The sequence below is a fragment of the Phyllostomus hastatus genome, unplaced genomic scaffold (genome assembly GCF_019186645.2).
Source record: "Phyllostomus hastatus isolate PE091 unplaced genomic scaffold, TTU_PhHast_1.1 phas_scaffold_216, whole genome shotgun sequence".
NCBI lineage: Eukaryota > Metazoa > Chordata > Mammalia > Chiroptera > Phyllostomidae > Phyllostomus > Phyllostomus hastatus.
In genome coordinates this window covers 16467107-16489340 of record NW_025334018.1, presented here as the reverse complement: position 1 = coordinate 16489340, position 22234 = coordinate 16467107, and the positions used below count along the sequence as shown (strand labels likewise).

At 50.8% G+C, this 22234-nt stretch overlaps 1 protein-coding gene across 1 annotated transcript; it reads left to right on the top strand.

Annotated features, from left to right (window-relative positions):
• Window positions 1–757: 757 nt before the first annotated feature.
• On the top strand, window positions 758–18180 carry SARS1 (seryl-tRNA synthetase 1). The gene is made up of 11 exons (XM_045817230.1): window positions 758–988; window positions 6208–6278; window positions 9855–9935; window positions 10899–11057; window positions 11995–12138; window positions 14144–14299; window positions 15301–15522; window positions 16104–16233; window positions 16494–16651; window positions 17336–17465; window positions 17803–18180. The coding sequence occupies exons 1-11, from the start codon at window positions 853–855 to the stop codon at window positions 17952–17954; spliced, it is 1539 nt and encodes a 512-aa protein (XP_045673186.1). The 5' UTR covers window positions 758–852; the 3' UTR covers window positions 17955–18180.
• Window positions 18181–22234: the final 4054 nt, after the last annotated feature.

Sequence of the window (22234 nt, the reverse complement as noted above, 5' to 3'; positions counted from 1 at the left end):
CCCTGCCTGGTGTGGCTCAGCGGGCTGCAGGTTCGGTTCCTGGGCCGGGGGCAAGAGGCAACCTATTGATGTTTCTCTCTCACATTGACGTTTCTCCCCCACCCCACCCCCTTCTGCTATTTCTAAAATGAATAAGCATGTCCTTGAGTGAAGATTTTTTTTAAAGCTGGTAAATGTTTCTCCTTGAAAAAGTCTCTCCCTGTGTCTCTCTAAGAGTTCAATTGCACTTTCGCAACCCTATGACCTTAAGGGTTAGTAAAGGGACAATGTGGTTCAGCCAATTATCAGATTAAGAAATGCATTCTAGCTCTGAGGGCTCTAAAGCAGGAGAGTAGGAATCTTGAGTTGAGGTAACCCCGGGACTAAGAAATGTAGCCCTGCTCGTCTCAAGATGGAGAAGACAGCAGAGGTTCCGGGAGAGGGTCCAGTCTTAGGACTCAAGCTTGTCAGCCGGAAACCGGCACCTACTGGAGGCGCCAGCTATCACGGTGGCGGGCCTCTGTCTACCCTGAGGATGTCCTTTAACTTGAGGAGGAAACTGAGGCACTCACTTTCACAAGGCAATGAGAGACCCTACGGGGGGCGGGGGAGCAGAGCTCGGGTGATCACGCGAGGGGTACGAGGCCGGAGCCGAGGGGCAGACTCACACACAGCGCGAGAAGCCCATGCCCGTGCACCCCACCTTCCTCACTGCCGCCCCGCCTCCAACACAGCCGCTTCCGGCCGAGGGGAGGAGCACGCGCGCTCCCGCTGCGCCTGCGCGGCGAGGGACGGGTCAGCGAGCCGGCACAGTGCGTCGGTCACAGTCTGACTGCGTTGCTACGACCCTCGATACACCGAGGAGAAGGAAAAATGGTGCTAGATCTGGATTTGTTTCGGGTGGATAAAGGAGGGGACCCGGACCTCATCCGAGAGACGCAAAAGAAGCGCTTCAAGGACCCAGGACTTGTGGATCAGCTGGTGAAGGCGGACGGCGAGTGGCGGAGATGTGAGTACTGGGATGCGCGGGATGTCCCCGATCTTAATCCCAGCTTCAGCTCTCGGATCTCGTTACCAATCCCGAGGCCACAGCTTTCGCCCCTCCTTAGACTCCCTCCCAGGGTGGAGTGGCTCCGAGGCTTTCCCTATCCCCGAAACGCTCGAGTAACCGGGACCGTCCCATCTCTTCTTGTCTGCTGGAGGGGCGGGAGCTTCTTTCTGCGCGCGCTCAGTGCGGATCTTGGGTCTGGGAAGGAGCATGGCGCATGCGCATCAAGAGCTGTCACGGCTTAGCCCACCGCAAGGGTAGCCAGAAGAAACGGAGGACGGAGGATTGAGGGGCGGGTTGCCCTTTCCTAACACTGATCTTTGGTCGCCTCTGGTCTTTTTCTCATCTTCAGCAAGGCCACAGTGGTCTCCTATTTCGGTAGGAACAAAGGCTGCAGCCTGAGTCACATCTGCAGTGTAATAGGTTCACTCTATACACATTGGAAGCATTTGGGGTCTTTGGAGGACGCCCCTGCCAACTAGCAGTGATCCCGGGGCTTTTGGGAAAGCTCTCCCCCTGATCTGTGATCATACTTTTAAAAATCTAGAAAAGCCAATTCCGTGGTAGATCACATATGGGGCGCGGGGTGCGGCGAGGCAAGGAAACGCTTGTAATTATTGAGGCTGTGTAATTGTGATTTAGGGGAGTTTTCCGGAAAAGACATTGGCAGAGTTTGGCTAAAACCTGGAACTGAAAATAAAACCATAGAACCCTCTGCCTAGATGAACTGAGCAGTCACCGATTGGCCGGATGCTGTCAGGGGCGTGTGATTAATTTTGTCTGATGCAATAAACCTGCAACCAGCTGAACGCCAAGTTTTGACAGCGCGCTGCAAAGACAGCCACTGCCCAAGAGCGTGGTGGCTTTAGGAACATTGATTTTCCTACGTTTATAAGGGTATTGGGTACTAAGAGAGTATCAGTTTAACTCGGGCTGTCTACTGATTCCGTGTGCCTCAGTCATTCTTCGTGGTAGTTTGTGACTGAGATCCCACCACCTGCATCTGAAGTTTTGAGTTGGAATGGAATTAAATTAATTGGAAGGAAAAAAAACTAGACTGGACACTGTTTTACTGAATCGGAAGTATCAGAGTTTTGTATCTGGTTACCCACTGTTCAGTACTAAATGACTTTGCATGTGTTAGCTCATCTCTTGTGTATAATATACCCGTATACATCTACAGGGAGTTTCATTCCTTTCCTAATGAATGGATATATGGTGAGGGGATGAGTTCTTCAGGGACATGGCTGTGTTGTATGCATCTGCATGCCCCAGTGCCTAGGGTATACATATACATAAGATATACATGTACACATATATACATTTAATCCCAACACCTGGCACTGCTCCTGCTCCTGGGTAAGGGCTTGACGAGGGGTTTTTTTGAATTCATGAATATCTTCTGTGTTCAGGGCACTTTGCCCTCCTGATTGAAAAGCCGTTCATTTCATTTATTTTCAACACATTTGTGGATTTGATTCTTTTTTACTTGACATTTTTTACCAATATTCTCTTTGCAGCCAAAGGGAGTTAGTGATTTTTCTCAAGTCACTGGCTGCCTGAGTAGGATACTGACAGATCTTGTATCAAAGTTCTCCTAGATCCGAAGCTCATATCAAAGGTCGGGGTTCCCCTGTCGTTGGCTGCAACAAGGACTTGTAACCCCGATACACGTTAAGAACTCCTCCTGCCCTGGCCCGGTGGCTGCATTGGCTGGAGCGTCGTCCAGTACACCAAAAGGTTGCAGGTTCTATCTGTGGTCAGGGCACAGAGCTAGGCTGCGTATTCGATCCCCAGTTGTGGCACATACAGGAGGACACTGATTGATGTCTCTCTCAGATCAATGTTTTTCTCTCTCTTTCCCTTCCTCTCTCACTAGAAATCAATAAAAATGTGTTCTCAGGTGAGGATCACTGTGCTCCCTGACTGAGGACACAGCGAACCTCACAAGGCCCCCCATTACCAGTGTACCTACTTGTCTTTAGACCCCCAAGGTGCCATTAGGGCTCTCAAAGAAGTGAAGTCCTGGCACCACCGCTGACGACAGCTCTCCCAACTCCGAAGGTTTGAACTGTGATTTTTTCTTTATGATTCAGAGTAATATGCTGAGGGCACATTTGGGCCCACGATAAGCCTTTGTCTCAACTACTTCCAAAGCCACCAGATTTCTACCTGTCTTGAACCTGGTAACTACCAGAATACTATCCTCCCCGACAAAGTGCTATTCGGAACGAGATTTCTCTTTACTATAAATCAAAGTTGTATGTCCTCTTAACCTTTACTGCACGTGCCTGTCAGCCAGGCCCTTGTCCTTAGAAAACGGAAACTGTCTAACTGCTTTCAGTTTCACCCCAGTCTCCCCCAGGCCTGGGCCACACCCAGGATGTGTGATCTTTTTGGAATGCAAATCCAATCACTTGGCTCCCAGGCTAATGTCTGGCATTGGCTTAAATTTGTCTGATAGAAATACAGTGTGAGCCACAGGTGGAATTATGAATTTTCTGTAGCCACTTAAAAAATGTGAAGAAAACCAGATGAAATGAACTTGAGGAATATATTTTACTTAACCCATATATCCAAAAATTATATTTTTAACACGTAATCCATAAAAAATCATTGAGGTATTTTACATTGTTTTTCTTTCTTACAGGTCTTCAAATTCTAGTGGGTATTTTTGCACTTACAGTGCATTTCAGTTTGCCCTAGCCATCTTTCAAATGTTCAGTAGCCTCATATGGCTAGTGGCTACCATATTGGACAGTGTAACCCTAAAGCATAAAAATCTAAATTTCTTAACACAGTTTATGAATTCCCACATTCCTTCCTAGCCTGATCTTCTGCCACTCTCCCACGGATGTCCCGTGCTGTTTGTTGTGGCCTTATTGTGTGACATGTACACTCTTCCACACGTCCATAACCATTGCCCCTTCTTTTATTTAGTTTATTTATTTATGGGGAACTGAGGGAGAGAAACATCCATGTGAGAGAGAAACATTGATTCATTGCCTCTTACATCCCACAGCTAGGGACCTGGCTCACAACCCAGGCATGTGCCCTGACTGGGAATCGAACCTGCGACCTTTCAGTTCGCAGTCCAGAGCTCAACCCACTGAGCCATACCAGCCAGGGCCACAATGTATTCTTATATTATTGTTTGTTAATTATTGTATCATTTTTCCATATGAACAGAAGTAAACCTACTTTTGCCTCACCCTGTGTGTGTGTGTGTGTGTATGCATGCACCTAATTTTCTTCTGTGACTTGTGTTCTGTTTAGGAAATCTTTTCGTATCTCAAGGTCCTGAAGAGATTCTCCAATTTTTTTTCTAGAAGTTTTATTGCTTTACCTTTCACATTTAGGCAGATGGTGTATCTCACATTGATTTTGGTGTATGATGTGAGATAAGGATCAAAGTTCATTTTTTATGTAGAAACCCAATGGCTCGTGATAAAATGCAGCAAACCAGGAATAGAAGGGAACTTTCCTAATCTGATTATTGGTATTTATCAAAAACCATAGCCAAGGTTATTCTTAATGATGAAATATTAAGTGCTTTCCCCTGAGGCTGAGAACAAGGCAAGGGTGTCTACTGTCACCACTTCTAGTGCGCATCATGCTAAAGGTTCCAGATGGTGTTACATGAGGCAGGAAAAAGGAGGAAGACATTGGAACAGAAGTAAAACTGTCATTGTTTGCAGATGCCTTTGATTGTTCAATTCTGAACTATTAAAATTAAGTAAATTTAGCACAATCACTGTATACAACATACAGAATCAGTGGTATTTTTATATGCCAGTAACAATTAAAAAGCATCTGATACCTAGAAGTGTATTTAATAAGTGACATCCAAGATCTCTACACTGAAAACTACAAAACATTGATGAAAGGAGTTAAAGGTAATGAAGGAATGTGCTGTATTCGTTGATGGGAACAGCCAGCATATTGTTATAATATTTTTTAAAGTTGCCTCCTCCCTATCCCCCCATTTAGCACGGTGTTTTCATTTATATCCCCAACCCTCAGCACAGGGCCTGGCAAATAGGAGGGAGTAAATTTAAATTGTTTGTACTTGCATTCCAAAATAACTATGGAGTTAGAGGAAGTTACAAAGAAAGCACGAGGAGGTCCTGGGGGCCCTTCACCCATTTGAAGGGAACAACATCAAAACCAAGAAGGTGACGTTGCTGCAACCCACAGGCCTCATCGGATCTCACAGTTTTACATGCACTTGTGTGTGTGTGTGTGTGTGTGATAATTCTATGCAATTTTATCACACGTAGATGTGTGTTCCACCGCCACAGAGATCCCTCTTGCTCTCCCTTTGTGGTTCATTCCCTTTCCCCTCCCCCATCTAATCCATGGCACCTGCTAGTCTGTCCTCATCTCTGTAATCAAAGGGATTCAGTGAATGAGAAGATAGTTTTACCGTTTTGTTTGAAGTTTAGTTGAAATTTAGTGAAAGGTTGGCAAAGCCTTAAACAGTAGCTATGTCTAGATGTTGTCTCCTTTCTGTTCATCATTTCCCCTGTTGAAAGCTTGATTTTTACCATATTGCTCCTAAAGTTTAGAATCAAGAGTCAGACTAATGAACCACAACACATACTGATATGTTAATTTGGTTCAGAATATCTGTGTAGGCTGATTAAGTACACTGTCTTCCCCCAAAAGAACCCAAAATACAAAAAAAAATACATTAATCTGGGGGCTGCCAGATGAGCATAGTGTCAAAGCAAAGGGAATAGGTAGCATTAACCATTTCTGGCATAGAGGTGGAGCCGCCAAGTTCATGGGACCAGAAGCATGACTGCCCCTTTCAAGGTCCCGCTGCACACTACATGTTAAGAGAAGCGAGCAGGTCCTAGTTACTTGATTACGTTCCAGATTTCTCAGACGTGTTATTCTATGGCGATATCATCAGGGTGTGACACTTTTCAATTTCAGTATCAGAGAGGCCTTTTCCTTGTCGCCAAAAGCTGGGGAACCATGTTGTAGTCACCAGTAGGTCCCCAAATTTAGGGCTGTAAAGCTACAAGATCTCACAGCTTCGTGAGCCGATCCCGTAGCTCCGCCTGCACTCTGGCCTTGGGCTGAGGTCCGTCCGAAGGAGCCATGATTAGCAGGCAGGGGAACCTTAGTTGTATGCTTGCCTTTGGAATAGCCCTGGGTTCTTGATTCTGCAGGCAGATTTCGCGCAGACAACTTGAACAAGCTCAAGAACCTATGCAGCAAGACAATTGGAGAGAAAATGAAGGTAAGAGAACTAACAGCCTTGAGAGCTTCAGCAGAGGTATTTCAGCTTATTCTTAGTTAATACTTATTTCTAATACAGTGTCTAATTCTGTGGGATACTGAATCTCTTATCAAAGTGGGGGAATTATTTTACAAAGAAAGGAAGCGAGGAAGGTGGGGAGGGGACCAAGGGGTGAGCTCATCTCCCGGATTCAGAGGTCGTACGTAGTCTGTTTGGCTGCTAAGACTGGGTGACTGCCAAACAACAGAAACTTGTTTCTCACAGTTCTGGGGGCTGGGAAGTCCGAGATCAAGGCTCAGGCCCACTTGGTGGCTGGTGAGGGCCCGCCCCGTGGTTCAGAGCCTCCTTGCTGTGTCCTCACAGGGTGGGAGGAGCCAGGGAGCTAGCTCTGGGGGGGGGGGGGGTCTCTCATGAGGCACCATCAGAGTGGGGGCTGGGTTTCCAGATACGAGTTTGTTGACTTTCAACATGGAGGCTTTAGCTTGGTGAGATTCTCGCCACACAAGTCCCTCGCTGTTTATTCCGTGTTTATAAAGAGAATATAAATTCCATCAGGACTCTTTTTCAGTTATTTCTTGAGTTCAACTACAGAATTTCTTAGGGCAGACCCAGGTTCTTTATTCAGGGCCGTGGGGCTCTTTCATGGAAAGGGTACAGACAGGGTCTCCAGGGGCCGGGCTGCCGGCTGGGCGACTCGGGGCAAGTTAACTTCTGAGCCTCCGTTTTTCCATCTGAAGTAACAATAGTAACCTTCACCTATAGAGCAGAGTTGTGAGAATGGAATGTTTTTTAAATGTAGAGAACCTGGCATAATGCCTAGAACATTGTGCGCAAAAAAATACCAGCAGTTGGGAGTAACAATGAATGGCCTGCATCCAGAAACACCCCTCCATGCCTGAAGCATGTTAAGTTTCAGTTTGGGCTTCTGTTGGGATCCAGGATAGTATATTGTTTTAAATCTTTCTTCAAAAATATCCTTGTAGCCCCTCGATCACCTTTTTTTAAATGTATTAAATGCGCCCTATTGTCTGTCTCATTTTTAAGTTGCGAATCTCTAAGCTAAACCAAAAAAATTAAAAATGAGGAACCTGAACCAGTCAAGAATGTAACAAAGATTCCCCTGGGAATCTAGCAACTTACACTTCCTAACAGTCCTTATCCTTTTCACAGTATTTTATTACGCTTTCAGCTTGTGACTGGCTGTAGAAATTGATATAATCATACTTTGTTTCCCTGTGGGAGCTGTGATACTTAATCATTTGCATGCCAGAGGCCCCATAATCATGTTAATTGCCACGTCTACCCCTGCCTGTGTGTTCTGTGAAGCACATAGACAGTGACAGCCAGGTGTGTTTTGTTTTTTGTTTTTTTAAGATTTTATGTAATTATTCTTAGAGAGAGGGGAAGGAAGGGAGAAAGATAGGGAGAGAAATGAAACATCAGTGTACGGCTGCCTCTTGCGCTCCCCCTACTGGGGACCTGGCTGCAACCCTGGCAGCCAGGGAATCAAACCAGCAACCCTTTGGTTCTCAGGCCGGCACTCAATCCACTGAGCCACACCAGCCAGGTGTTTTTCATAACAAGAAACTGGGAGTGTTTTCATTTATGGTCGCCTTCTTGGATCCCTTCACTGTTAATCCTGCGAAAGTGTTCTCCTTTGCTGTGCATTGGAGTGGTGCTAGCTTTCACTTACATAGCTCCCATGTTTTATTTACCACATAGCTCTTTTATTTATTTTCTTAAGGTTGTATTTATTTATTTTTTTAGGGGGTGCATGGAAGAGATAAAGAAAGGGAGAGAAACGTCAGTGTGTGGTTGCCTCCTGAGCACCCCCTATTGGGGACCTGGCCTGCAACCCAGGCACGTGCCCTGACTGGGAATCAAACCAGTGACCCTTTGGTTCACGGGCCAATGCTCAACTTCCTGAGCCACACCAGCCAGGGCTCAATTACATTGTTCTTGAAAGTACTAAAAGTCCTTTTATAGACATCTCATTTTGGTTTTGATCTTCGCTGTAAACCTAGAATGTAGGTAGTATAATTATCAGCCTTATTCAGAGGGCAAGAGAATAGGCTGAGGAAATTAAGCAGTGTGCCTAAAATCTCATTAGGTGCAGGGTCAAAACTTGAACTCAGAACTTGAATTCTCTGCCCGGAGGGATTAGCAGATGGTGAGGGAGCCTCAGTTACCAAATGGAAGATGTAGAGATTTAGGCCATTTTTTCCTACCTGAGTAGTCAGTCTGCACTTGTTCCTATCAAGACTGTCCTGATATTTTCAGACTGTCCCAACCTTTCCAGATGATTTTACTTGAGTCACCGAAGGGTGTGAGCTGGATCTTGGTTGGAATCCTGACTTCTCGCTGCAGTGGGTGAGAATGTGTAGTGAGTCCAGAGGATTCCTACACGTCTACCCTCGGAAGGTTTCATCCTCGCTCACGATCCAGTTTTGTGCCGTGGGACATGAGGTTGTATAAACATCATGGCCTGTTGTTGTGTATAGAATTTTTAAAATCTTGAGGACATTGAATACCATTTCTATGCATTTTATTTATACTTGCAAAGCAGATCCTTCCTAAATCTCACGTTGTTTTTATACGAGTTTTGCTGAGGTCTTGTCTATGTCTTGTTATAAGGGCCTTTGATAATGTAATTTAAGAAGAATTTGACTCTAAAAGTTATCTTCCCCGTGGCTGTGGGCAAGGATTAGGAATGATGATTTGGCAGAATATCGTAAAGAAGGGTGAGGTGAGCCCTGGCTGGTGTGGTTCAGTGGATTGAGTGCCAGCCTGTGAATCAAAGGGTCACTGGTTTGATTCCCGGTCTGGGGCACATGCCTGGGTTGCAGGCCAGGTCCCTGGTAGGGGGCATGAGAGAGGCAACCACACATGGATGTTTCTCTGCCTCTCTTTCTCCTTCCCTTCCCTTCTCTAAAGTAAATAAATAAAATCTTTTTTTTTTAAAGGGTGGGGTGAGAAACGGGAGGGAGAAAAAGTCGAGCTCCGAGTACGTCCCTGCCATTTTCCCAGCCTGCATTGACTGCTGTGTAGTTATTTAGTTTCAGATTTTGTGATGTTTTCCCTCAAACATGTGTTCTCCTTGTCTCCCTGATCTCCCATCATCCCATGTGTTTTTCTGCCCTTGGCCTCAGCACTGGGACTGGCCTAGCAGGCAGGCCGGGATCCGGAGGTTCACACCCAGGCATCTGCCATGGTTCTGGCCCCTGAGCGCCCAGCATGCGAGTGTCCTCACGCACCTTCAGTGCCTGGACCTCATCTAGGGCCAGGGCAGACCTTCTGCTTCTCACACGCCCGGTGATGCTGGCCCTCTGACCCTGACGGACCCGGATCAGTCTGTCCAGGATCAGAGAGCTAGAAAGTGGCAGAACAGAGACTCGAAACTTGAACTCCTCGCTTCCAGTTTACCAAGGTTTCTCCCAGGCGTTGCGTCTCTTAGAGACAGTTACGTGGAAAGTTCTGTGATCCGTGTATATGACATTCAGTGTGTACTTAGACAATGGTGTCAGAAGTTTTTTTTTTTTACTTCCTAGTGTTGTTTGTTTGCTTGTTTTCCTGCAGAAAAAAGAGCCAGTGGGAGATGATGAGTCCGTCCCGGAGAACATACTGAACCTTGAGGACATCACCTCAGACACATTAGCTGTATGTTATTGTCCTTTTCTAGGTTGGGATTCCTGTTCTGCTTTCTTAGCTTTCTTCCTAGACAAGTGAATGCTGGCGCTCTGCTCCACGTGGCACTGTGGCGTCTTTGAATGTCCGCGGCTGGGACGTGGCCCTGTCGCTCTCCTTAAGCCCCTGCGCCTTGCTCCTGAGAGAGCGCAGATGGAGACAGGGAGCGGGAACGCCAAGGCTGGGGCGAAGGGAAAAAAGGAGCTGAGCTGTGTTTAGTTTATATTATTTCTGTTTTCACAGAGTCGAGGAATTTTCCAATCTACTGCAATTCAGTAAATATTCACTATATAATGGGTCTAGCGCAGTCATTTCCAGGTTTTTAGTGACTGAACCCTTTCTTAAAACCCATAACACAACAGCAGAGCAAGAGCACAGCCCAGAAGGCAGAGTTGCTGTGCTTGAAGGGCTAGGTTGGGGGTGCTCTTGCTGTCCGGCCCTACATGCTGTGGCCACCCTGTCTGCTGTGGGCTCCCTGCCCCCCCAGGAAATCAGAGTACAGTCTGAAACACCTGCAAAAGGAATAAGAAATTAGCTTGAGACAGAGTCTCTAGCTCCTAATAAGTGTGTGATCTTCCTAGAGAACAGTTAAGTGAAGTACGTGATAGAGTGCTAAATTAGTTTAATCAGGAAGACAGTTCTCTGAAAAGAGCTGCATGTTAAAATTCCTGAGATATACAGGAACAAGGAGAGTGGCCAGAATCGATCCGTCTCCGCCTTCGGGGGCCCCCCCCCTCACCCCGAAAGGAAATGCCAGTGGGTTTGTACGGGCAAGAATGGGTAGATCCCTGTGTGAAGTAAACCTGGGCTCTTTAAAGGCCTTCATTGTCCGTTTTTAAAAGGCCACACAAGGGCTGTCATCAGCGCACAACAGATAGAGTGACAGAACCGCGTTCCTGCTCCGCCCTTGACTCGCTGTGGCCTGCTCATCTGCAGAACCTGAAAGTGTCACAGATCAAAAAACTCCGACTCCTCATCGATGAAGCCATCCTGAAGTGTGACGCCGAGCGGGTGAAGCTGGAGGCAGAGCGGTTTGAGAACCTCCGAGAGATCGGGAACCTCCTGCATCCCTCCGTGCCCATCAGTAACGATGAGGTAGGTGTAGGTGCCACGGCGGGCGGCTGCGCGGTATCACTCTTCTGTGGGACGGAGGACAAGGAACCTCTGACACTCTGTAATGGGCCTTGTGCCAGGAGCAGGCTGTTTGCGCATTTGCTCTGCCCGCCAGCTGAGAGTTGAAAGCCTTAGACCTTGCCTGATTGGGAAGTGGCAGAGACCGCAGGTAGGAGACTCCTGGCACAGAAATCTCTTCTAAATTGGGCTGCTGTCCTCCACTGTTGCCCATGGTAGCAGGGAGTCTCGTGGGAGGGATCTGCTAAATCAGCCTCACCCCTCACCCACACCCTGCTGAGAAGCCGCAGGTTGAAGGGGAATCTGCATGATAAAAGTTCCCTGCTGAGTGGGAGCTTCCCCAGCACAAAGCTGCTCTGAGCCCAGCCTTTGTTCCCTGACACCCCAGCCGGAGTGGGGCCCATCTGTGCCTCTCTCATTCATTCCCTGGTGAACAGAATGTTCAACTCCCTGCAGGCTGGGGTGGCAGACTCGGGAGGTCAGGGCCCTAAGCCCGCCCTCATGTGTCCCGGGGACCAATGAGAGCCTGGAAAAAAAAAATCAACATTCTCCTCTGCACCCCAGGCAATGCTGATTGTCCAGGGTAGAGGTGTCCTTGTGCAGGACATTTAAAAGGGTAAAACAAAACAAAACAAACGTGATAGATCATTGGGGAAATCATGATTTTGATTTCATGGCTAGAACTGCCTCTAAGAATCTGAAAATGACTATTTCTCTATCGAGCACAGATTCTCTAGGAAATTCCCTTCTCTAGTCTCTGTACATGATGTCCAAAACCTCATGGTCGAGTTAAGCCACAGCTTCACAAAGCTCTAGGTTGTTCTTAGAGCAGGGTTTGGAAAGACAGAGGTCGCAGAATTCAGAGGTCGTGTATCTTTCTCTCCCGGCCTTATTTCCTTAGGACGCAGACAACAAAGTAGAGAGGATATGGGGTGATTGCACGGTCAGGAAGAAGTACTCGCACGTGGACCTGGTGGTGATGGTCGATGGCTTTGAAGGTGAAAAAGGCACCGTGGTGGCCGGGAGTCGAGGGTACTTCCTGAAGGTAAGCGTTGGGAACCAGTGGGGATGGGATTATAAAGAAGAATTTTAAAAAATAATAAAAAATAAAAAAAAAAAACAGCAGAAAGCACAATCTACTTAAGGAGCCCCACCCTCAAATCCACCCCTTGTGCTCGCCTTTCTACTACAGACTTACTGGCAGTGAGACACAATTCTTCCTCTAAGGCAGGAGAGTGCTGATCAGGAGCCCCCGGAACAAAAGCCACTAGTGATGCCGCTGACTGCATCAGAACAGTCTCTCGTTTGAGCAGCTGAGTGTAATCAGACAAGTGACAAAGAGGCAAAGCCACCGGGGCAGATGCTGTTCACACAAGAAACGTCCAAACCTGTAGAGAATTTTTATGAGTTTATTTGAACCAAACTGATGACAACTGCCGGAAAGCCAAATCTCAGCGGGCTGAGAAAATGCCCCCCAAAATGGCAGTTCTGCAGCTTATGTTATGCATTCGAGTCACAGGAGGAGACAGAAGGAGGGTCATATGAAACCCATTGGTGGTGGATGTGGGAGGCGGCAGAAAGCGAAGCTGGGCAGCCTCTGAGACCGGATAAGGAGTGAGATGAGAGACACACACTTTTGAGTGAAGTGAGGGACACACACTTTTGCACTGGTGGGTGCACGGCAGTCGGCAGTTCACCCTGACGGCACATGGAGATGGTGTTGGGGGAGCAAGGGGACAGTGAGGGCCTGTGGTCTATGCTCCGGTGGGTGAGCCCTGAGGGGTCTGGAGAAGGGATTTCTCTGACATGTCAAAGGTATATTGTCTTCAATGCAAAAAGACAATAGACACGCTTATTTAAGGTAAAGATTGACTTTTGCCAAGGAAGCTATAGGCTCTTCGTTAGTTAGGAAATGTTGTGTTCAGACCATCCTGTGTGGTTACATTGGGTCTCCCCTGAGCTTGTGGGGTTCGGACTGTGGCCCCTGTTTTGTCCACAGTGCTGCACTGTGAGCAGGCCCAGCGTGCTGTGAGAACGGCCAGGCCGAGCAAAGCCAGGGTAGCTGGGACCAAGGGCAGATGCATCTAGAGGAGGCTTCTTGAAAGACAGGGGAAAACAATTTTGGAATTACAGTTTAAACTGTATGGGTCCCCTTACATGTGGATTTTTTCCAGTAGATACTGTAAATGTATTTTCCTTATGATTCTAAAATGCATTTTATTGATTTTTTTCTTTTTACCATTTACCATTTTTATTTTTATTATTTTTTTAAGATTTTAGTTATTTATTTTTAGAGAGAGAGAGGAAGGGAGGGAGAGAAATATCAATGTGTGGTTGCCTTTCACGCGCCCCCTACTGGGGACCCAGCCAGCAACCCAGGCATGTGTCCTGACTGGGAATGGAACCTGTGACCCTTTGGTTTGCAGGCTGGCATTCCACCCACTGAGCCACACCAGCTGGGGCTATTTTCTTACCACTTTTAAAAATAACATTTTCTTTGGCTTACTTTACTGTAGGAATATAGTGTATGATACTTACACAAAATACATTTTCACTATAGTTATTTGCAAGGCTTTTGGTCAACAGTAGGTTATTAGTAGTTAACTTTTGGGGGAGTCAAAAGTTACATGTGGATTTCGACTGTGCCCGGGGTGGGGCCGGGTCAGTGCCCCTAACCCCTTAGGTGTTCCAGGGCCAACTGTACCGTATGTATACACATGGGTATACTTAGCATCATACAGATGAGTCCAGCCTTGTAGGAATTAGTGTAAGAAACTTTCCTGTGCACCTGGGGCCAGTAATCCTTTTGTCCTGCTTTGGTGTCTGAAAGAGAATTCTCTTTATGATTTCCCTGGGTGTTATGCTTGGGGGCTGAGGTTACGTAAGACACTCTTGCATAGGTTGTTGGGGCGCGTGGTCTCTGCTGGCCCCCTGTGTGCCCCTGGGAGGTCACACTCTTCTAGCCCAGTTGCCGCTGAGTGTGAATTCCAGCAGCCGAACTCGGTTGTGACAGAAGCCAATCACACGTTGCGGTGTCTCCGCTCCCCCAGGGGCCCCTGGTGTTCCTGGAACAGGCACTCATCCAGTATGCCCTTCGCACCCTGGGAAGTCGGGGCTACACTCCCATCTACACCCCCTTTTTCATGAGGAAGGAGGTGATGCAGGAAGTGGCACAGCTCAGCCAGTTTGATGAAGAGCTGTATAAGGTGAGTAGCCTGGGGCAGTGGGACTTCCTAGGCTGGGGAGTCCAGCTGCACACACAGGCGCGGAACAGCGCTGTCCTGTGGAACCTCCTGCGGTGACGGAAACGGTCCGTGTGTGCGGCTGCTGAGCCCTGAAAAGGCGGCCAGCGCCCCTGAGGGAGTAATATTTTATTTATTTATGTTTTAATTTTAATTTAGATAGCTGTACGTGGCCAGTGGCTACGAAACTGGACAGTGCGAACCTCACGCCTGGTTGATTTTTTCCCCAGATGGTCTGTATGATGTATCTAAATGAGCATACTTTAACAGTATGAGCTTAGAAAAGAAACACATTTATTGACTGGTTGGACAGAAGAAAATTATGGAAGTGGCTGGTCTTACCGGGTCCTCCCACTCCTGACCCCAGCCTGGAAGCTTCCACAGGGCAAGGCATACTTGCCTGGGATGCATGTGGCTCCTTAGCAGCCATGGACCATCTCAGGGAGAGCCAGAGGGCTGGACTCGAGGTTCAGAAGGTCATTCTAATCAACCAGACACCAAAGTAACTGGGGATTGTAACTACTAGACCAACCCTTAAACACCAAGAAAGCACAGACCAGGTCTCCTTTAGCCCAGCACTGGCAGAAAGGACCTGTCCCTTAGCAAATGCCCCATAAATATTTGTGGGTTACATTATATTGCTGCCAGTTCAGGTTTTATTGTACGTCTGTCATCGTTGGCCATGATACATCATTCACAAATTTATTTATTTAGTTATTAGATAAGCTAAAAATATCAGAATTTTTAATCTCCTTTTAATTTGCTTTTCTTTGACCTCTCTCTGTTAGGGACCCCGTTTGGGGCCGACCCATTCCCTTCCTTGTCGTTAGTGTCCCCTGCTCCCTCCCAGGCTGGGATTGGAGACGTTTCTCCCTGTCCCATCAGTCCTGCCCTCCCCAGGGTTTCTGCCCCGGCTGGGGCCCTCCTCCCCCACTCTTCACTGGTAAAGGTCCCTCCTCCTTCAGGTGATTGGCAAAGGCAGCGAGAAGTCCGATGACAACACCTACGACGAGAAATACCTGATTGCCACCTCCGAGCAGCCCATCGCGGCTCTCCACCGGGATGAGTGGCTGCGGCCCGAGGACCTGCCCATCAAGTACGCCGGCCTGTCCACCTGCTTTCGCCAGGAGGTGGGCTCCCATGGCCGCGACACCCGTGGCATCTTTCGAGTCCATCAGTTTGAGAAGGTGAGCACGAGAGAAGTCAGGGTGAGGACCCTTCTGTCTGTCTATCTGTCTGTCTGGGGTGCTTGGAGGACAGACCAGAACCGTGCGGCTCAGGCCCATCCTGGCTCCAGTCTTTCCTCCCGTTGCCTGTGTCTGTGTAGAAAGAGACCGCACAAGGTCTCTTTCTGGGCAAGAGACTGGCCAGCAGCAGCACGTTGCAGAGCGGCTCCCAGCACAGACTCTGGAACCAGGCTGCCCGAGCCCAAGTGCCAGCCCTCCGCCAGCCGGCCGCGTCACATGGACAAGCTGCTCAGCCAGCCTGTGCCCAGTGTTCTCCCCGTAAAGGGAGGGTGGTAGTAGTGCTCACCTCATTAGGCCTCTGTGAGGATTTCACTAGTTAATGTGAGAAGCACCGGGAACGGTACCCGGCATGTGTTGTTGCGCACCCAGTCCCGTGTGGCAGCCGTCTCTCTCGCCGGGGGCCCCGCCTGGCTCCCAGGGGCCTAGGAACGGGTCCTCATCACCCGAGTATCCCCCACGCTGGTCCTTGAGTCAGTTCACCCCGTCCCATCGCTGCGGTCTCCCTGGCTCCCCCTTTGCAGATCGAACAGTTTGTCTACTCCTCGCCGCATGACAACAAGTCGTGGGAGATGTTCGAAGAGATGATCGCCACCGCGGAGGACTTCTACCAGTCCCTGGGGGTCCCCTACCACATCGTGAACATCGTCTCGGGTACCGGCCTCCCTCTCCTGCACCCCACAGACAACCGCACACAGCACACAGAGAAACAGCCCACCGTCCAGTTAATTGCCACATTAATTAAACTATCACACACTCTTCTCACTTGGGAGTGTTGGCTGATAAAAATATCTGGGCGTGATTTCACTTCTGGGGAGAGGATGTGAATTAAAGAATTGTTCAAGGTTCGCTCAAGGGTTAGCCTTCTGAAATACCATCCCTCCTTCGTGAACTCTAGGGGGTTTTCCTTACAGGTTCTCTGAATCATGCTGCCAGTAAGAAGCTTGACCTGGAGGCCTGGTTTCCGGGCTCGGGAGCCTTCCGTGAGTTGGTCTCCTGTTCTAACTGCACAGACTATCAGGCTCGCCGGCTCCGAATCCGATACGGGCAAACCAAGAAGATGATGGACAAGGTAGAGGGAGGGCCCCGGGGAGGTGGGGAGCAGGGCCTTCGGGGCAGAGTAGATGCGTCTTATTTCTCGGGCCGTGCGGTACGCGTTGCCCAGCATCTGGGAAAACCTGGGCTCCTCGGTGCAGACAGAAAAGGGAACCTGGAAACGGCCGCTGCTGCATCAGGACCCGGTCCTTTTGGAGAGACACCCAGACCGAGCTCCTTCCTCCAGAGTCATCCTCGCTTTTCTGTTTTTGGCTTTGTCTTCTGCAACTCCAAAGAAAGAATAATCCGCATTTGTCTGCCCAGGACATGTCGGAGGCGCTATCTACCCTCCTCTCACCCGGGCGGGGGCGGGGTGGGGGGTCTGGGTGGTAAGCTGGTCTCCTCAAACTCAATGTTCAGGCCCTGCTTTTCCAAGTAAGGGGTGTGAGAGGGGTTAAAGGGAGAGGCCCCTGTGGCAGAGTGTTCTTTTTCCCCTCAAAGGACCCGGCTCTCCTCCAAAGCCTGGGACCTAACCACTTGCCACTCGTGGAGACAGGAGGAATCGTCTGGCCTTCTCTGATAGGCAGTAAATACCAAACAGCTCACGCTGAGAAAAAGCCCACAGTTATGGGCTAGCTGCGGTGGGGGCATCTGGCTGGGCGAATGCTCCCAGCCTCGCTTAGACCACAGAGGGCTGAGCCGACCGGCTCTCTCCTTGCAGGTGGAGTTTGTCCACATGCTCAACGCCACCATGTGCGCCACGACGCGCACCATCTGCGCCATCCTGGAGAACTACCAGACGGAGACGGGCATCGCCGTGCCCGAGAAGTTGAGGGAGTTCATGCCACCTGGTAAGACCCCCGCCCGGCCCCTCTTCCTCCTCTTCTCTGTCTTCACACTTGGAATTGCAGGCCCCTTTCAGAATGGATCCCCTTGTTCACACCCAGTCCCCAAAACTCCGCCTGTCCCCTGGTGCTGGGTGTTGTAGGGGCAGAGCTGAGAAAGCAGCCAGTGCAGACTCGATGTCCTGTGGAGATGCAGCCCAAGTCAGGCCAGGGAAGGGAAGAACAAATGAAAGCAGTGCCCATCGAGGGTGCCCTTTTGTTGAAAGGCATCGTCGTCTTTCGGCACCCACCCTGCGGCCCATGGGCTCTGACCCCTGAGAAACGAGGGGCTTTTCCTTTCCAGGCCTCCAAGAGCTGATCCCCTTCGTGAAGCCCGCGCCCATTGACCAGGAGCCATCGAAGAAGCAGAAGAAACAGCACGAGGGTGGCAAGAAGGCAGCGAGAGATGTCACCCTGGAACAGCGGCTGCAGGGCATGGAGGTCACCGATTCCTGAACATTGCACCCCCCCCCCCCAGTTCTGTCAGCTGGGTGGGATCCCAGAGCCCACCCACGGGTGGGGAGGCCAGGCACCCACTCACCGCCCGCTCCGCCTGACTGCTTTGCCACAAGGGGAACGAACCGGCTGCTGTGCACGGTTCAGTGTTCTCGTCTGCTCGCTTGGGCCTGAGATCCAATCACTGAGGACTGATGAAACCACGTAATAAAGCGTCTCTGGGGGAGGCTGGACTCTTCCGCAGTCTTCTGCCTGGGGCTCACACCCTGTCCCTCACAGTTCTGGAACCGGACTCCCCTTGGGTTTTCCTTCTCACGGAGGCGCTTCCACTTAGCAAGTCAGAGAGCCTTTGGGAAAGGAGGCGAAGGCAGCAGTAGAGTGAGTAAAGGCTCAAGGGCAGAGGGAAATCTTCGAGTCTTAGACGCACAGGCTTGTAGGACAGCGGCCAGGATCCTATTTTAAAAACCTGCTCCTGTTTGAAAGCGGTTAAGTAGGACTGCCTTAGAGACAGATTGATATAAAAAATCTCATAGCACTTCTGCTCCCCAGGAAGGGCTCTTTGGACAGGGAGGGAGGCTGTGATGTCTCAGGGGAGATGAGACTATATTTAATCCAAAAGGGGGCCTAGATTCGAGAGCATCAGGCAGGGCCTTACTAACAGCTGCTTCTCTTTCCAGTCATTCCCGTGAGGGAGACCAAGTGCATGGCAGGGTGTTGCTGCGGCTCCGGAGGATGGAGCTGGCCCGCAGGAGGGGGGCGAGGGGCTGGCTGTACCCCTCCTCTGGAGCTCCCACTGTGGCCCCGTCACCAGTTTGCCCTTGCTCTGGGGAGGGTGGTGGTGTTCAGGCTCTTTATTTGCCTGCTGACTTTCATCTGCCATCTCCAAACACTTCACTTTAATAACCCCTCTTGTTAGTCGAGTGCTTCTCTCCTAGAAGCCTAAAATACCTCCTACAGATGATCTCTTTTATCTCTGTGACGGTCCCAGGAGTGAAGGTGGGGACATGATTATACCCCTTCCTCCGCCTGGAAGACAGAGCACAGGGCAGGTGAGGGAGCTGAGACGTGGCCAGCGGAAGCCCGAGTCCTGTGCTCGTGTCTCTTCGGGAAGACGAGAGGAGGGTTCCGAACTGGCCCGTCACTTCACGTCACGTCAGCGTCTTTTAGTCCCTAAGCGGCAGCTTCGCCGGGCCTGCTGGAGCTTGGCACCCCAGAAAGCGGCCCAGTTTCCACTGGGAACTTGGGGCCGATCCTATTTTGCTGCAGGAAATGCTGTCCAAACTGGGGCACCCAAAAGGGTGACCGCAGTGGCTGTCTTGCCACAGGCAGGCTCCGCCAGCCCACCTCTGTTGCGGTGCCCCCAGCTCTGGGGTGACAGAGCCCGGGCCAGAGGACAAAAGAGCAAGCTGCTCCCACTTAGAAGGACCAGAAATGCGCATTGCTGTAGCCCCAGCTGTCTGGTCACAGGGAGCGCTGGCCACCGCACAGCCTTCCCGTTTGGAGGGCCCCTTGGGCTCTGGAGTTAGATGGCCTTGAGCACCCTCCTGTAGTCATACAGGTCCCTGCAACTGCCTTCTCTGCTCCCCACTCCAACACTCTTCAGCTCCTGGTGCCTGGGACCTTCCACCAGGACGGCAGAAGTGGGGGCGCTGAGCCCAGGGATGCCAGGGCCCAGCACTTGGAGCACTGGCTAGCTACCTTCTTCTCACCTGACTTCTTTTCTGGAGCTGGCTGCACCTGGAACTCCCTTCTGCTTTACACAGACAGCTTCCTGCCTATGCTGTTGGCAGCCCAGCTCCATGCCAACCTTCTACCTGCCCTGCGGCTGGGTCAGGGTGTGGACTGGCCTGGGAGCCTGCCTAGAGAAAAGGAATGCACGGAGGCTCAGCATATGGCTGCCGTGTGGACCCACTAGTCTGTTAGTAGGGAGTCTATCTCCCCTTCCTCTGGAAGCCAGAGGAGAAAGGGGTGGTCGTGAAGGAAAGGATGCCCCTGTGGCTGAGGTCCCTCCCTGCAGGGTGTGCACTGGAATGCAGCCGGTGAGCCCCTGGGCGCACACGTTTACTGAGCGCTGCCCCTGTGCCAGGCACCATTAAGGGCAGGGAGCAGAGAAAGAATGGGACACAGCCCTTGCTGTTGAAGACCTCAGTCGTTGGGAAGGGTGTGGCCTGCGTTTCTCCAGGGTGAGCTAAAACCCCGACTCCTTCCCTCCCTGCAGTGGAGGGATGGGCTGGCACAAGCCTCCTTTAGGGATGGCTGGCCAGCCTGGAAGCTGAGCACTTGGGACCAGGACCAGATAACCTTGACTCCACCCTGGCAGCCGCCTGCACAGCCCACAGCTGATGCCCTCATCCCTGGCACCTTGACCTGCCCCATCTCCAAGGGCAGCTGCCCAAGTTACCTCAGTTAGCAAACAACCCCCTGAGGCTGAGTGGAGTGAGTCAGAGCCCTGGGTCCCTGAACAACCCTTGGTTCCCACACCCAGGAACGCAGGGCCCAGGATGCAGGTCTGGGTGCTGTAGGCAAGAGAGAAGACACCAAGCTTCTCTCCCAAGAGAGAGATGACCAGGAGCCAGACTCAGAGAAAGAAATTCTAAGGAGGGCAACTGTGTGGGCACCCAATGTAAGCCCAAGGAGCCTGGCTGCGCTCACCTGAAATCACTCCTGGGCACTTTCCCTGGGACCTGTCCGCTTTTCCTTCCCTGGAGCTTTCCTGGCTTAGCCAGGGTCCCCAGCCAGCCTCCTTCCTCCTGCCCAAGCCTCCCTGGCTGAACTCCCAGGAGGAGCCTGATGGGTAGAGCCGGGATGGGCCCCAGAGAAATGTGCTGCATGTCAGAGCCTGTGCCAGGAGAGGGGCCTGCCTACTCTCCCACCTTCACCTCCCAGCATGGGGTTCCCCCAAAGCTCCTCCCAGATGCACAAAAAAGGAGGGGTGCAATCCTATATCCTGGGGAGGGGGGGAGGGGCGGTGGGGCCGACACCTCAGCTTCTGACATTGCCCTTTTAAGAGCCCCCCCCAGGGGGCGGGGGTGCCGCAGACAGGTTCCTATTGCAGAAAGCCGGGACTGAGCTCCCCAGCAACCTGCAGAAAGGAGACCCAGACAGCAACCCTGGTCCCTCCCTGCCAGGGCCCATGCTCTAGGTCCCTGGACCTGCCGGACAGAGGTAGGGGATCCTGGCGAGCTCTGGTTCTGAGAAAGCCCCGCTTTCTGGAAGGGAAGTTCCCCCTTTGCTGCTGTGATTGGTTGGCGGAGAAGCCCTGCATTTTGGAGAGCCGTCGGGGTCCCTCCAGGGGACTGGAGCTTCCCACCCGTCACCCCCAAGCTTGCTGTCAGAACTGGTCTGGAAAATTATTTTCCTGGAGGTGTAAATTGCAATTAAGACGGTCTGACCCTCCAGAGAGACTGGTTGTTTAATCCTGAAGAAAGAAAAGAACTCAGCACTCATTTAGAATGGCATTCAATCCTTTCCTCCTTCCATTTTCTTTTTTTTTTTTTAAGATTTATTTATTTTTAGAGAGGGAAGGGAGAGAGATAGAGAAAGAGAGAGAAACATCAATGTGCGGTTGCTGGGGGCCGTGGCCTGCAACCCAGGCATGTGCCCTGACTGGGAATTGAACCTGTGATGCTTTGGTTCGCAGCCCGCGCTCAATCCACTGAGCTACGCCAGCCAGGGCTCCTCCTTCCATTTTCTCAGGAAAAAAAAATTTATTTCTTCTCTTCCTCCCAAGCCAGCCCTGGTCTGCTCGTGCCCTGGATCTCATCGCCCTCCCTCGGGTGTCCCTGAGACCTGGTTCTTCAGCTAGCTCTTCTGCCACTCCCCTCCCCACTCCTTCCCCTCAACGCACCCACCTGCTCACCCCCTCCCCCTTAAAGCCACCTTCCTGCCGCCCTGCCCTGGCTGGCGAGGCGGTCCGCTCTGGGTCCTTTCCCTCCAAGACAAACAGTGGACACTTCTAGGCTCTGCTGCCTCCTTGACATTTGGGGCCCCACCTGCTCAGAGGGCAGGTGGAAAGTTCTGCACAGAGGAAGCAGGAAGAAGGCCTGAGTACTGGGTGGAGGGGGAGGGGAGGGGGAGGGGAGGCTAAAGAAGCGGGGGTGGGGGGTGGGGGGGGGATAAGGCGTTTATTTAGCACCTGCCCCAACTGCCTGGTTCCCTGGGCGCTGGCCTCTCCCTGCTCTTTTTCTGCCTGCCCTCTACCTCTGATCCCAAGTCCATGATCTCAGGCAATCACGCTTCTTGGGCTCCAGACCCTCCCCCTCCCAAATACACAGTGAGCC